We start from the raw sequence: 16962 nt of genomic DNA, 5'->3' as shown, positions 1-16962 counted from the left end.
TTAGAGGGTTCTCCCTTCACAGTTGCTCTATTGGACTGAGGCCACCAAAATATATTTTTGAAGAGATAAGATCATGAAATGATTATAACTTCTATATTTGGTTCTTTATTTTATGCCTAACAAAATATAATAAAAGATATAGGTCAAATATATAAATGATCAAATAAGCTCTGAAATAAACAAGCAAACGCTGTTAATGAATTGTGTACTGAGTAATATACAAAGATAACATGTGTGGTGGTTTGAATGTGACTGACCCCAGAGGCTCATATATTTGAATACTTCTTTCCCCAGTTGGTGGAACTGTTTGGGAAGGATTGAGATGTCCCTGTTTCCCTCCCTCTTTCTCTCTCTCCCTCTATTCTCTCTCCTTCTCTCTCTCTCTGTCTCTGTCTGTCTCTGTCTCTGTCTCTCTCTCTCTCTGTCTCTCTGTCTCTGTCTCTCTGTCTGTCTCTCTCTCTGTCTCTGTCCCTCTCTCTCTCTCCTTCTCCCTGTCTGTCTCTCTGTCTGTCTGCCAGCCACTCTTGTGGTTGTAGATCAAGATGTGAACTTTCAGCTAGTCCTTCATTCCACCATCATGGACTCTAACCCTCTGAAAGTTTAAAGCAAAATGAAATGATTTCTTTTAGACGTTGCCTTGGTCCTGGTGTTTTTGTCACAGCAATAGAAAACTAGGACAGAGGTTGGGCCCAGGAAGGAAGTTATTGCTATCGTAGGCCTAACAATGCTGTTTTTGGAGTAATGTGGTAGACTATGAAACTTGCACTAGGGAAGTGAGGAAATATTGTAACAGGATATCCTAGTGGGAGCTAGGAATAAAGTACCACTGAGAGCAATGTGGACTGTGGAGGCTCAACTCAAGAGGTTTTAGAAGGGAACAATAGCAACTGGGCTAGAGACTTTTCTTGTGCTATGTTGGAAAGGAATGTGACTGCCTTCTGCTCTTGTTCTAATAATTTACCTGGACTAAACTGAAAAGTAATGAACTCATTTCCTTGGTACAGGTGATTTCAAGACAGACTACTATTGACTCATCTTGATCCACAATACAAAACGGAGGGGTTGGGGTGGTGGCACATGAGGAATTGCATGAATCTTTTGAAACATCAAAGCCTACCTTAGCGACAGTTATTACTAATCACACTTATGCAGGTCTACGATGAGAAAGAACAGGTGGAGCAAAAGAAATAGGAAATAGACATCTTAAGAGAAAGAGAGCGGGGTTGGGGATTTAGCTCAGTGGTAGAGCACTTGCCTAGGAAGCTCAAGGCCCTGGGTTCGGTCCCCAGCTCCGAAAAAAAAGAACCAAAAAAAAAAAAAAAAGAGAGAGAGAGAGAGAAAGAGAGCATCAGGAAATGTAACGTTGGAGCACAGGCTTGTGCGGAGAACACTAGGAAGGCTGAAGAGAGGCCTGGTCTGAAAGGGAATAAAGGAAGTAGTAAACTCCGGGCAAGACCCCGCCTACCCAAATAAGTTCCCAGCCCGTGAAAAGAAAAGGTCAGATTTGCTGCTCCTAAAAATAAACATCGACAACATTAAAGCTGCTATTGATGTGACTAAAGGGCGCCGGGGTTCACCCCAAGTTGGTAGTCAAGCTTGGAAATGTCTACCACATGGTTCTGGGCTTTCGAGTTCTGAAAGGTACGTGAGTAAAGCGGTTATAGAATCTTCCTCCATGGCTGAGAAGAGCCACGGAGGCCAGGCATGTTGCACAGGAGTCCTTGAGAGACCAATGCATGAAGCTGAGATTCTTGGTTTGTGTTGGAAACGCCAAGATCTGGGTTCCAGATCCATGGGGCATCAGTCAGGAGAGCCACATGGCAGAAGTGGAGTCGGCAGAACAGAGGGAAGTGTGTTGTGGAAAGCAAAGCTAGAGGAGTGGGGCCGTCCACGCCCTTTGACCTCAGGCATGGAGCTACAGGACTGAGTTTGTAGTGGGGGCTTCAGTCTTGCATTGGTCCCGTATTTCCTCACTATGCCCACATTCCCTCCTTATGGAACGGTAAGGTATATTTTGTGCCACTGTATGTTGGAAGTAAGTAATAGAATTTCTTATTTTACGGTGGGAAAAGTGAGGAGAGTCCCTTGGGTCACAGAAGAAACTTCGGACTTTTAAATTGTGTTGAGTCTGAAAAACTGCGGGGATTCTGGAAGTTGACCTAGATGCACTCTGTATTGCAATATGACCACAGCCTCTAAGGCCAGTACATCATGTGGCAGTGTGTGTGAGAATGGCACCAAGCCCACAGACTTGAATATTTGGTCCACAGTTAGCTGCAGTTTTGGAAGGATTAGGAGGTGTGGTCCTGCTGGAGGAGATGTGTCACTGGGGTCAGGGCTTTGAGACCGCAAAGGACTCATCTAATCCCCACTGCTCTCTTGGCCTCACGAATGTAGATCAGAACGTGGGCTCAAAGCTGTTTCTTTGCTTGACCACCATGGACTCTAAAATCATAAGCCAAATTAAATTATTTCTTTCATAAGTTGCCTTTGACTCAGTGTTTTGTTTTAACAACAGAAAGGTAACTAGGGGTTGGGGATTTAGCTCAGTGGTAGAGCGCTTGCCTAGGAAGCGCAAGGCCCTGGGTTCGGTCCCCAGCTCTGAAAAAAAAGAACCAAAAAAAAAAAAAAAAAAAAAAAGAAAGGTAACTAATACAGTATATAATGATGTGTTTTATTTTTAATAAAAGAAGAAATTGTTTTCCTTAATAAACAGGAGTCCTTAAAATAGTAAAAGTTACTCCTCATAAAGAGAAAACAAAGAAAACTTATCTAAATACGGATGATTATTTAGAAGATATGTTTTTAATCTAAGATTGTCAGAGAATCAGCCTAGCAGCCTTCAGAGAGAAACAAATGCACCTGACTTGTGCCATTCTAGACCAGCTAAATTCTTGGATATAATTTAGTACTTTTAGGGAATTCAAATAAAAGGCAAGATGTGACAAGATATGCTGAATAGGTAAGGCCATTTCAGAAAGGGTTATGAACCAGGAAGGCAGTAAGCACTCAACTATCGCCACATTTTAAAGTGCTAATTTCCTTACCTTCTGCTCTCTCCTGCCCTAACTCCGCTATAATTAAGTTCTACTCTCTGTTGAGCTTCGTGGTGACTTAAGAAGATCAGGTAAGTGATTTTAAGTACTTGAACATAATTTATCAATTCACTCAAAAGTAAATATTCCACGTCTAGGACCCTAAGTGGGTGACAGGCCGAGGATCATGGGAATCTGGGCTGGCGATAATGAAGAGAGATAAAGCAGGAGTTGGTGGGTGCTGCAAAAATAATCTTTGAAGCACACGTTTTTGGTTTAAAGGAAAGCCCTGACGACTCCGTCAGCTGTGATATTAAGACGTTTCCTTTCTGTTGCCTCATTCTGGGGGCAGTCAGAACAGTTGATGAGAGGATTGCTTACAGGCTTGTATCTCAGAGCATCTCGGTAGGAGCCAAACAAAGCTGCCTGCGCCCTCAGAAAGGCCCGAGCCACTCCATCTCCCGTAGCTGTGGACTGCTTCTTCAGCTTATTTTTCAAGGCCGAGACCTGCATGGCAGAGAGGAACAGTTAAATTAACACCTCAGAAATTGGTACAGCGAGGTACGAACCCAATCAGCAGGCAAAGCGCAATGTCTGCAGGTCAGCCAAAATCCATCCCCCTCCCAGATAGCTTATCTTTTTAGCTGTGCAGAGCACCTGCTGCTCTGTTAATTGAAACAAGAGCGGGAGAGGATAGCAATGTGCTAATGCAAATTGGTTCATGCTCTCTTTTTTCTCCCAAGGCCTCTTGACATAAATAAGCTTTAATTATTTACAGTAAACTGCTTGTGAGGCACTTCTCTGCAGATTTTTAGCAATTATAACGTGTGTCTACTTGTTTGGAGATAAAGCTGGTTCAGGAGTGTTCATTTCTGTTGTGCATTGTTATTTGTTATGAGTCCTTCAAGATCATTTACAATTTTAGTTTCAGTGTGGAGGCATCATTTGCATAAGTAATTTTCACTTTTACTATCAACAGAAGAAAAGAGAGGACAGATAAAGTTATAGAGACCATATCATGAGTGGAAAATTATGTAATGCAAGTATTATATATTGTCTCATTTAAATTTCATCACATTTTCCTAAAAAAAAATCATGCTCTCATTTAGAAATAAAAAAAGTTAGGGCAAATGATAAGAACGACTTGGTTTTTACATCGTGACTGCTCTGGGGGCAAAGTTGTGATACAAATCTAGTGTCCACTGTTTCTCACCACCACATGCTAGACCGCAGTTCTGTATCACTGCCACATGAATCAGTGATCAGAACAAAATACAATGTTTTGAAAACAGAGATACTTTATCTGGGATATGCAAAGCTTAAAAACTGTTGAATTATTACAGTACCTTCTGCCAATTCTATCTTCTCATTTCAAGTGCTATGCACTTAAGAAGGCAGCCACGCTCCTGGGCTGATTTTCGGTGAGCGTACACTCAGAATGTTAACTCTTTTATTCATTTTACTAACTACTGTCAATAGAAAGCACCAAATTCCATATACATTCCCTATCGATGTTTTGAATAGAAAAATGTGGGGGAATAACCTGTCAGAGGTCATGGGGAGGGGAAATGGGGGAAAGAACTCTGTGAGGGGGACTGAGAAGGGAGGAAGCATTTGGGATGTAAATAAATAAAATAATTAATAAAAAATAAAGAAAATGTGAAACTGCATTACAAGTCTATTTTCTTATATAAATAAAAGTAAATTCAGTTAGATTTGAAATGTACTGCTCCCTCAACAGCATACTATCTGTATAGACTCCCGGGTAATACAAAAATATCATTTATCCTTTACCTACATGCAAAGGGGAATGTTTTTATTTCTTTGTTCAAGTAGTCCTGACTACTCTTGTAGATGCTGACTGTAATTGAAGTATGGACCTAATTAACAACTAAACTTTGAATAATGCTAATGAGAAATGAACACAGCACCAGAGGAAAGACCAGCTCTACAGGTGATAAACCTTCACAGTAGTGACATTTTCCAGTGTAAAGTCACAGTTACTGTGATCTCATCAAAGAAACAGACCCCCATTGGGTCCAATTATAACTATAGTTTTGAAAAATTATCGAGTTATGGTATTCATAATCTATGCAGAAAGGCCTTTGTGGTATAGGTCTTCTCCCCACAGCTGTGATCTTTTCAATTTATACCCTAACTCCACAGATTCAGATGAAAGTTTAGAGCCTAATTCATATAGTCACAAAGTACTAGACCTGATTCATTGCAGAGAAAGCTTTTATTTTAAAAATCTCACCTCACTTTAGGTAATCCATCTATTCAAACAACAATGCGGTTCAAACACATTTCAGACTTAATGTCCTTTAGTCTGCTTTGAAATGTTATTTTTCTATATTTAAAAAACATAGAAACAATCATAAAAATATATATTTAATAATTGTTCTTCTCATAAAGATTATGATACAAGGAAGATATTTCCAGCAATTAAGAACATTATGAAAGCTAAATGAATAGTTGGTTTTTAATATCTTTTCTACAAAAAAAAAAGAAAGAAAAAAGAAAACTCCACCTATTTACAAAAGCCATCACTTGTATCTTTAAAAAACAAAGTTCCTTGATTTATAATTCTCAGTAAAATGGACATTTCAGTTCTTCATAAAGCCAGGAATCAGTACTGACAGGAGTCAGTGTGCACTCGAGAAAAAGTGCAGCGTCATACATTCCAGCCTTTCTTTCACCAGGCTCTTGACTACGAAGGTTACCCAAACTATCCAGGAGATTCTGTCACAATGCCAAGCCCTTCCGAACCCACCAGACGAGGACACTGCCTTCACTTGTACAGTCAGTCCCCACTGAACATTGTGTGCTTAGGCTCTCTTGGCAGACATCCAGTACACAGGGAAGGAAAGGTGACTGCTGATGGTGGCCATCAGCTGCCTGGGCAAGAGATGTCCCTGTCCAAGTCCATATCTTCCCCAAATATAAAGGAGACCTCACATCTAGAATATTCTGCACACAACATGTTCTCACAATACATTTTATGTTCACTATGTTTTGAAACACCACTTTGAGCATGGAGTTAAATAAAATACACCATTAAATCAATTTCACCTATTCTTTGAATTTATAAATCAGAACTTGTGAGGTGTTGTATGGCTCTCATCCTCTTTCTCTTGGCTTGTGCTATGGTAAATAACCATCCTATCTAATCTCATATAAGTATGTAAGGGTTAAAATTTCCCAACAAGAAATATGCTAATTTTTCTTTATTTCTACATTATTTCAAGTACATCTCTAGGATTTTTTTCTTTGACTGTTCTATATTGCCATAACTGTCACTAGATCTGAGCAGTTCCAAGGGGCAGAGGGACAGGTGAATTCCAGATTTCTGTGTGTGGATACAGATGCTCAATAGTCTATCAAGATGAAATTGTTTTTAAAAACCCATTTCAGACATAAGTGAATTAATCTAATACAAACTGACTGTACTGAGCCTTGTTTTCATTGGCCTTTAGATCACTGCAGTAAGTCAACACTGGTTACCATTGCCCTTTGGTGCTAATTAACTTTTAGCAGTTTATAATCTATAATCTGATGGTGTCTCTTCTGAACCCTGGGTAATATCTGCTCTGGGAAACAGCTTTTCTATTTTAGTTCCAAGCTTCTACCTTTAGGTGTGAAATAAATGTACATCTTCCTATGTACTTGGAAAACTTAACATATAACTCAGAATTCAGAAAAATATTTAGAACTTTGGTTATGAGACTACCACAAATCCTGTTACACACTAAAAAATGCATGAGTCATTTTTCCCTTAGGAAATTGGCTATACTGAACTTTCACTTGCTAAAGATTGCGTTACAATTCTTATTACTCTTTATTTTAGACACTTTTCTGCCTATAAATGTATTTTCAGTCTAGTTAGATATTCATAGGTCAAAAATATTGAATAAAAAAACCTTTAGAAATAACTATTTTATTTCTCATCTTGAAAGATTGATGCCCTTTATATACGGAGACTTTGGGCATCGAAGCTACCATTCCTAGCATTAGAAGCAGGATTTTAGCAGTAGGAGTTTACAGCAAAATCAATAATATTGACACCAACTGTCCACGTTGTCCCTCTTAGCAACGAAGTGACTGTGAAGACAAAAGTCCCCAAGTAAACAGGGCAAAGGGTACAAATAGAGTGTGGGACCATGTGTTCATCAGAGTCGTGCAAGGGAGTCAGTAAGTCTGTACGCCAGGCACGTCTGCAGGGTGTTGTCAGAGAATCAGCGGGGGTTTCTCTTCACTTCTGTAGATCATTCTGATGAAGGAAAGTGACTCCTTTACCTAGATATTCTAATTTGATTTTCAGAATCCTGGTAAAGAACAAGGATGAAAATGTTCAGCCACAACAGTGATCAGCATGGCATAACCTCGAGGAACCATAACTGCCATGCATACCTTGGCTAATTACCTAGAGACAGTTAAGTCGTTCAAACTGCTAAATACCTAACTATATTCTACAGCTAAATACCTAAACTCTAAGTTTTTTTAATAAATGTTATTTTCACCTGTCAACAAGGAAACTTTGCAACCAATGCAGACCATTACAGAAAAGCACAACTGATCAAAATGCAGTGTTGTGGAGCCCAGTCCCGAATGACATATCTATAAGACAGCACCGGTACCTGGGGCTGAGAAGGAGCAGAGGTCCCTAAGATGGGTTCGCTGAAGCTGTGACTCCTACAAATGTTAGAAGGGATAGCCATAAAGTCTCACCAACATGGGTGCCTAAACACGAGCAGAATAAGGGTAACACCAATAGACATGAAAACACAGTCAGAGGAAATCCCCAGGTCCTAACCCTAGATAAACAATGCCAGGTTACTAAGAAATTCTAAGAGTAGAAAGGCATAATTAATTACTCAATACCAAACGGTCATCCCGGGAAGCATACACATACAAGTAACACTATATAGGCCAAATAGGCTGTATTTATACATTCAGAAATAAGCACACACACATGACAATCATTTTTAAGAGTAATACATTGACTCATGATGTAGGCCACTGGAATGGAAAAGACACAATGAGCTCAGCTGTGCTGAGAGTTGTGCTCATGTAAGTTTTCGTGCTGATAAAGATGGCGTCTAAACTCTGCCGAGATGACTTCGCTTCAGTCTCCTGGTTGCTGAGGTGAAAGCTGCCAGTGCACAACCATCCGTTCTCCCTGTCTTCTCTAATGGAAATTTGAAGGAAGCACGAATGACCTAGCTATTGCCTTTGCCACAATGGAGTATGAGCTGGGGTGGGCATACCTTACCTGCTTCTCTCATTTCTTCTGAAGCACAGTAGAAAACAAATCCTGGAGCAGATACCTTAACCCTGGAGGGAATTCTGTGTCTTAAAGACGGAAGTTGCCTCACAGCTCAGAACAACACTCCGTTTAATTATTGAACAGTAAATAAATTTTTAACATTTTGTAAGTGATCGCCTTTTTATTTGGATACTATAATTATAATGGTATGCCCTTTCCTTTCCCCCTTCAGACCTTCCCACACACTCTTCCTTGCTCTCCTTCAAATCTATGGCCTCATTTTTCATGAAAAGTTGCTCCATGCATATATGTATACACCTGCATATTCGTAAATATAACCTTCTTCGTCTGTACAATGTTACCTGTACATGTGTTTTCAGGTCTGACCATTTGGTATTGGATAAGAGAAATATTTTGATCAAGACTGATGAATTCTCTTTGCTACGACATCTTAACCTGTGCCCTAATCTATTTATCACTTTAAGTAGAAACAGGGTTATATAATAGCATGTTCGTCATATGAGATAAGAGCATAGACCAAACTCTGACTTCTGTAGTTCCTCATACCAGTGAGCCAGACTTAGCATTTAATGGACTGACACATCATCAGTTGCCAGCCAGGCCATGAGGAAATAGTCACATTAAGCCAGAGAACACTGAGCTCTCAAAGCTCCGTACATTACTATGAAAGGCAATTCCCTCAGGGACCATAAAGGCTAATGCTTAATTTATGTTCTCTGCATCTAAACCTAGAACAGGTCTATTCTCCATGTCTCAATGAACTAGAACTGCACGTCAATCTCTGCAACTGCACCTGTCCCTTTTCTTTATAACATCTGTTTACATCTCTAAAACTACATGAGTCACTGTCACAGTACGTGCCTTTAAACTGCAATGTGTGCTTTCTTATTTATCACTGTATTATTAGCTCTCTGCAGGATATGAGAACACAGTAGGTGTTTGATAAATACATGTTGAGCCAATGAATGTCTCAAAGTGAAGTAAACAAAACGGACTGTTCCAGAGATGACTTTACCTTAACCTTGTTTTCTCGAGCAGAACATCTATGGATGAGCATTGGATCATAATACATTCCAAAGTTCACCAAGTCATTACAATACGAGCAAAGTTTAGAACAGTTCCAAGGAAGTGTGCTCAGTATTACACACCACAACACTGTCTTCAGTATTGGGAGTCAAGGCTTCACAGGACTAGACTAAAAGGGAGAAGACTTGGAAAGATGAAAATGAAAGTCAGCCATTCTGTTGCCCCTCTTAATTAGCAGTAAGGGAGCAGACAAGCATGCCACTAATAGAGCATACGTGGAGAGTAACCGGGGAAGGGGAGGTGGGGAGTGACAGCCTTTAAAATGAAAGGCTTGAGGAAGTCCATGGAATCCACAAGCACTTATAGACACTAAAGGGAGGAAACACTAAATCAACTTCATAAATGACAAAAGAGAGAGGTGTAAAGAGGAGACTCACTAAAGCTCCTACTCAAGTGAGAGAAAACCAGGATCCTTGAAATATTCACAAGCATACTGAGGGTTGAGGGCATGTTTCTATTTTTCCCTGTCCTCTTCTTATATTTGAGCTGTAAATATTTAAACTACTCAAGAAAAGAGAAATAGTACTATCTGTAATATTTAACTTATTAGCAAACAAAAATCTCTTCTTTTAATATGATCACATGTAAGAAAATAATCATTTTAAAAGATAGAGTTTCACAATTAGAAAGCTTTCATAGTGTGGGCTTTTCCAGTCTGGCAAAAAACAAAATTTAAAAATTATATGTTATATTATTATAGGAAAATTCTGGATTTCTTTCTTTTTTCTATTATGAAAATCAAACAAAGGTATTCTTATATAGTAGTCTAGACAATAACTACACTGAGATTTTTAAAAGCAAACTTCTGTGTCAAAAAAATTAAACAGTGTAACTGTATTTCTCATCAGTGATCACTCAGCTAACGCTGACTAATTACAAAGCACAGTAGAGAGGCTGGTATGGCAGAGGGGTGTAACTGATGCCTGAGGGTGAGCATGCGCACTTCTCAGAGACAAATGAAACCAGTTTATTTCCTCAGCTCTATTCTACCCACTAAATGTCCTCCATGTTATGCTACAAGTTGAAGAAAGTTCCATTGTCTTCCCAGTCTAGACTACTGCAAGCATTTGTTAGAGACTTCCCTAACCATTCAGTACAATCAGGCTTGTAGCAGAGCTGTGACAAACCTAGAACTGATATCATAGCCTCCAGGGCCTTATCTTCTTTGTAACATATACTGTGTCATTTAACTTGTTAAAGCCTCCATATTAAATTAGGGGATCCAGTCAATGAGCTAAACATTTATTGATAATGTTCATGGCCACAAGAGACTAATTTATATATTTTATAATTTTAAGTTAATTTTAAAATCCTCTAAAATAGCCAATCCTTTCCTAAACTGATAAACTCTCTTAAATGTAGCTACTCAAAAATTTAACATAATGTCTCTTTTTGGGGGATTTTCTTTAGTTCTTTGGATTGCTCATGAGTTTTGTTGATGACTGGAAAATTATGCCTTTCCTTAAAATCATTAGCATATTCCTTCAAAAGATATTCTAAAGCATACGTGTAACAAGAGTGAGCTCTTACATAAGACCATTTATAAGAAGCACTTCCTAATACTTTAGTAATTTAAAAGGTTTTATACCAAACATGACTATCAAATATAGCAGCACGTAAGTTAGAAGGGTACACAGTGGCTGTTTGATATTTGTGATTTTAATTATACTGACTATTACACCTAATAACATTTAAAGGCAGTAGATACTTTTATAAATCCCTATCATAGAAAAAATATTTTCTAGTGATACTATTTGCAAGATGAAAATATCCTAAGAATGGTGCTGAAAAAATTTAAATAAAGTCTATCAAGTTCTGATTGCTTTCACAGGAGCAAGCTGCCTCTGAATGAGACTGAAAGCGAGCTACTCATTCCTCACAAACCAGCTGACAGTTCCTGTGAGGGATGACACTCTGCTGGTTGAGACACAGATAAAAGGACCAACCCTATCCACCACAGCTCTAGTTACCAACAGTACTTTCTGTGCTTCAACTTTCTTACCTAAACTAAGAACCAGCTCTTCAATGAACTAAAGTCATCTAAGAAGGGTAATGCACACTGCGGCTTTGTCAGCTGTCACTTCTCAGCAGCTTTCTTCTCTAAAACGTGGGTTATAATTGCTGATCTTAGCATCCCCAGGAGAACATATTTCCTAAATCATACTATAATTCTAATTATCAACCTGCTTTTCCAGCAAGCAAATAGGTTACGTTCTCACTTTATGAATAGTAACATTTTCCAAATTATTATAAAATACTAATAATGACAAAAATTAGGATGAACAGTAAAACTAAGAAACATAAAATTTTAAACTGCTACATAATTAAACTAAGTTTGTCTATAAATATATGAAATGAGAGATTTCAATAGTTCATTTTGTGAAATTAAATGAACTCATTTGAAATTTCCCCTGTTACATATAATTGAGCCTTTCTTCCCACTCTCATAAACACTACAATAACACTAACTTTGATTGATGGTTACTTAGCCTTAAGGTTTACTTTTTTATTTCAAAATACTCGAACTACATATGTTTGAAAATGTCTACATGCAATTATTATTAAAGTGAAGTCACATTATGTTCATACACAAGCTACAACAGCGTGTTTCAATGTGTCCCAGTCTCCCTCTGTGTTATCCTTAATGACATTCACAATAAAACACTTGAGTTCACTTTGTTTCTCTTTTTCCTTTCTTTCTTTTCTTTCTTTCTTTCCTTCTTTCTCTTCTTTCTTTCTTTCCCTTTTTATGATCCAAATCTATAGTGAAATGATGGAATCAAAAAACAACTGCTCTTGTCAGAAAACAGGAAGAAAGTTTTTTCCCTCCCAAAAGGAAAACAAAGGATTCCTGAAGCTTGCTCTGATTTATTTTTCCAATTTTAAATACCTTAAGAGCAGCGGAAGTGCTACTGGCGTGGTAGTATTTCTAACAGTCAATAAATCTAAAATATTATGTGTGAATATTGGAATGAAGCCATTAAGAAGATTACAGCATGCAACGCACCCGAGGGTCCACAGGAGAAAAGGGCTGGTAATTCAGGACAACTGTGACCACTGACCTTTGAGCAGCCTTGGCCACTGGTCAATGGGACACAGTAATAGAGTGCACATGCACACAGTCACCCAGCCTCTAAGCATAATTTAAATGCTTTGGTGGGTGATTTTAAAAGAACCTCCTTTTAAAATTCAGTTAACTTATTAACTAATCAAACAATGCCGATAGTAATACCTTTCAGACTTCAAGACTGAAAATTAATGTAAGTCAACACAGTCAGGGTTTCATCAGCTCTTTCTAAAGCGTCTGCCGTTTTACACTGTGTTGTATGTAATACGTTATTGTGCTTCCTATAGAGCTCTAAAAAGGCAGTCCTGGAAACTGATGATAATGAGAACTTTATTAGAGATTCTTTGAACAACAGTCTAAAATATTTTAAAAATTCACCATAACCTTAATAATGCACCTCCTATTTCCAACAAATGGCTCTCGTTCTATCTCAGAGCTTTTATTTGCCAAGTGTTCAGCATGCACAAGTGTGAGGCCATCAGACAGCAGAATCCCTGCAGTCCGTGTGCCGGGCCGGCTGGCAGGGCTCCTTCTACCTACAGCCTTGCAATGGCAGTTAGGCTAATGTGCTAATGAGGAATCTGCATAGACTCTTTTGTAATCTCATATTTGTATCTACACATCTCTGAAAGCTGGTCAGCATCCCTACACATTTAAATCAATATCTTAATTACAAAAAAATTATGTAAGAGAAGTACTTCTCAGTTCAAAGGAATTCCCATTATGCTGAGACTTCAAAGGCTCGTCTCAGGGATCGAGCTCGGTGCACTATACAGATTTTAATATTGTGTAGAGAAAGGCCAAGTTCCTCTCTCTTCTTTTTAGTAAACAACCCTTCCTCCTAAAGCCTAACAGTAGGTACTGTGCAGAGCATAAGGAAAGTGGTTAGAAAAGCTGGAATGCTATTTTCACAATTTCACTATGTAGTGAAAAATATTCGGATGGATTTCTAACCGCATAGCGCATGTATCCCGGCAGTCTGCAGAACTCCGTAAAGAAGCATCTGGCTGCATTAGGTAACAAGAGAGCATCAGTGTCCACTGGTCTGAGTCTGGACTGTTCACACAGAGCAACGTTACAACAATGAGAACATAGTTCAGCTTAATGAGCTTAAAGGTCAGAGAGTGGTTTGGTTATTGATAAGCATAAGTAATCTTGCTTTAATATTAAACTCCCATTTTTCTACCACTGGCTATAAGAATGAGCTAGGTTACAATTGGTTTGTTTTTTAATTGGATATTTTTAATTCACTTTTTGAAACTCCTTAATAATAAAGAAAAAATTTTGCAAAGTTTATTTTTAATTCTCAAATTTTAATAACTTTGAAAAGAATGGGCTTTTTGAGGGTTTCTAAAGAAGGGAGTCATTTTAAACTCAGTACAATCTTATTAAGATATTTAAATAGCCATTAAATACCTACAGAAATAGCACTAGTTTGCAATTTCGCCCTATATTAAAGAGCATAAAAGCCAAAACTGTAATTTTATACTGACTGTTTAATATAAAATACAAAATATATCCTATTAAAAACTGCAAGCAAACACACACACACACACACACACACACACACACACACACACACACACACACTCTGCAAGATCAAAGACCAAAAGAGAACTGGCACTTAATTTATCAGCTTTACAGACAAAAGACAGTTTTCGTCATTTCAAAAGGATCAGATGTCTTTTATGACAAACTGGGTTTGCAGTTTAATTTACAAATAGAATCTAAGGAAGCCTTCTCTGCTCTGCCACAGCACATGACCAACTGGAGGTTTTCATTCTTGTGGCCCTCAGCAGGACAGGAAAGATTAAAATAAAACTGAAATAATTTAGAGAAAACAAATAAATGTTTCAGAAAGTTGAGAGAGATCAAAGCCAGAATTTTCTGACCCCAACTGTACAAGCATTTCTTATTATATTGACCAGTGCCATCAGATCATTAATTAAAAGGAAAGGCGCTGGCAGGTGGCAGGGAAGCAAAAGCCGATAATTGGCCCCTTCTTCTTCTTGCCTTCAAAAACTCTCTCGTTCTTTCGCAAGACATGCCACTAGGCAGACAGAATGCCTACTTTGTAATATAATGATTAAGATGAGATGAAGAGACTTGATGTTTAAAGAAACTCTACCTAATGAATGCATCTAGCTTTTTAATTATGATCCCTTTCTACAATAAGGAATATGGTATTCCATTTAATATCTCAACTGCCAAAAGGAAAAAATATTAAAAATAGAACTTACACTGATCCTTCTTATAACCGTCATATACAATGACTTTAAAGGTCCAGATACAAAGTTAAAAACACACACACACACACAAAACCCATAACTTGAGAGTCCAGCAAAAAACATCCTTGACCCCTTGGACTTACCACATCACTGGGCAGGCTGTTCACGTCATTAAATGGTGATTCTAATGTGTTTGTGTCAACATTTAACATAACCACATCTTCCAATGATTTATTTTTCACTCTCTGTTTAAAAAACACAATTATGAAAATAACCTTATTATATTTTTCTTACAAAATTAAGATGAGTTTGGAAACAAAATGTATCTTGGTACATTCAGCTTGGGAAAATTCAATATTATAAAATAATGCAAATGGCTTTGCTTTTTGAGAAAGAAAATTTGACAATAGTTCATTTAAAGAAATTTGATTAGAATGCTTATACTTGAAAATTTCCTCATCTACTCTTAAATTAATATAACTGCCAAAAATTTAGCCCAACGAAAACTTGTAAAATAGGCAGAGGTATATCAAATATAAAAACTGTAGCCTTTACCATTTGAATGTTAATTCTATGATATGGTAATTTGTTCCCAGCTTCATATCTATTTTAGCATAAATACACTGGAGAGATTATATTTATATACTATCTCTCTAATAATTATATTTATAACAACTATGACTCCAGTACTGACCTACATTTCAGTGAATAAATGTGGTCCCATACTGCTCTACCAATATGCATCAAGGGGTGGGACTGAAAGTGAACTAGGAAGACAATGGAGAAACTACTCTCATGTGATTTCCCAATCGTGGCCTCATATGAATTTCTGTGTAAAGAGTAATACTTCACAGTCCATCAGATTGGCCGATCTTTCCATGTCGTTTGAAAATTTCGTCAGAGTATCTCGGTAAGTTTCCAAAAAATGGTGAACAATAAAAATTTTATCTAATTGTACCTAAATGGGAAATAGGTACAGATTACTCTCTGTTTGACATTATCTACTTAAATTACTGAATTGGTATCACAACACCCCTCAGAGGTAAGTGATGCAGTCAGAGAATGAAATACAATCCCAAATCCAGAATTCCACATTGATGTAGGCTTACTGGTGAACGGAAATGAATAATCTGAATACAGACTTTAAATATCCTTCTGCACAAGGCACTTTGTACTTTCAGTTAAGTGCATCGAGATTTTTTGCTAGAGAGAGAACAAAAGAGGAGGTCTCTCCATGTAGCCCTGGCTGTTCTGGAATACCGTGTAGACCAAACCAACCTTGAACTCACAGGGATCCTCTTGCCTCTCCCTTCTAATGCTGTGATTAAATGCATGCCCTACTAGCTATGTGTTTCAAACTTAAGTAGTTTAACCAGCTGATTATTAATAAAGTGCCTCTGATACATTTTGGATTTCAAGTCTTTGAGTATTTAGCCAAATGTCAAGTTTCCTAAACAAGTGAGACCTGAGATGAGGAATGTCTATGTGGTAAGAAATCCACACTTTAGACTGTGTGTTCTTGAGGGACACTGGCTCTAAAATTTGTTTTGTAAAAGACATAATTACTACAAATTCAGAGTTAAGATATGTCTACCTCTAAGTTATTATCAAAAAATCATTTTTCTGGTGATATAATTAAAATTCTATACACGTCTATAAATATATTTATTTCCTTTTCCTTTCATGTGTCCAAACACTCAGACATAGTGACTACCTGCCACCAAGACCTTCTGATGACATTAGCACAAAAGTCTGAACAATGGTATCACTGTGATATATAGACTTTTCCTATTGCTTTTAGATTTTAAGGCAGATGTCAACAATATTAAATTATATTCAAGGGACTACTGAAGAAACCGAAGAATCTGCTCAGTACTAATAAATAACCTAAAACCTTAACATCAAGATAAATTTATTTAAGCAAAAGGCGCAAAGTAGGTTGCTAGCACTCTTGTTCCTCTCCAAAGTGAAGTGTTAGCAGCTCTGTTTTCTCTGACTAGGCATGCAAGTCAAAAATGGTATCTCTTCCTCTGTCTCATATTTTTATATCTTTTGAGGGATGCAATTTAAAAGAACACATGAAAATGACTTTTTTTTCAGAAAAGTAAGAACATACTGCTGGACCCAGAATGAGAAGCTGGTGAAGAGCAATGAGGTCTTGAGTGTGTAAATCTCCCTTGTCCTATAGATTCAGCCCTTGCACACTGTGGCTACGTACATTATACACACTGGTGTGCACAGGGCAGCAATCACAGAACC

At 37.8% G+C, this 16962-nt stretch overlaps 1 protein-coding gene across 8 annotated transcripts in view; it reads right to left on the bottom strand.

Annotated features, from left to right (window-relative positions):
• Positions 1-16962, bottom strand: part of Dennd1b (DENN domain containing 1B) — a 231516-nt gene that overhangs the window by 69675 nt on the left and 144879 nt on the right. For all 8 annotated transcript variants that reach the window (XR_015635101.1, XM_087580156.1, XM_087580157.1 and 5 more), the window contains 2 exon segments: positions 14847-14948; positions 3417-3542 (listed from right to left, as the gene is read on the bottom strand). Coding sequence is in view for 7 of the 8 variants with exons in the window: in XM_087580156.1 (XP_087436282.1) it covers positions 3417-3542; positions 14847-14948 (228 nt within the window). In the remaining variant the exon portion in view is untranslated.

The sequence above is a fragment of the Rattus norvegicus genome, chromosome 13, assembly GCF_021556685.1.
Source record: "Rattus norvegicus strain SHRSP/BbbUtx chromosome 13, alternate assembly SHRSP_T2T, whole genome shotgun sequence".
Lineage (NCBI taxonomy): Eukaryota > Metazoa > Chordata > Mammalia > Rodentia > Muridae > Rattus > Rattus norvegicus.
The sequence above is the reverse complement of the archived record's forward strand: the minus strand, read 5'-3'. Positions and strand labels throughout refer to the sequence as shown.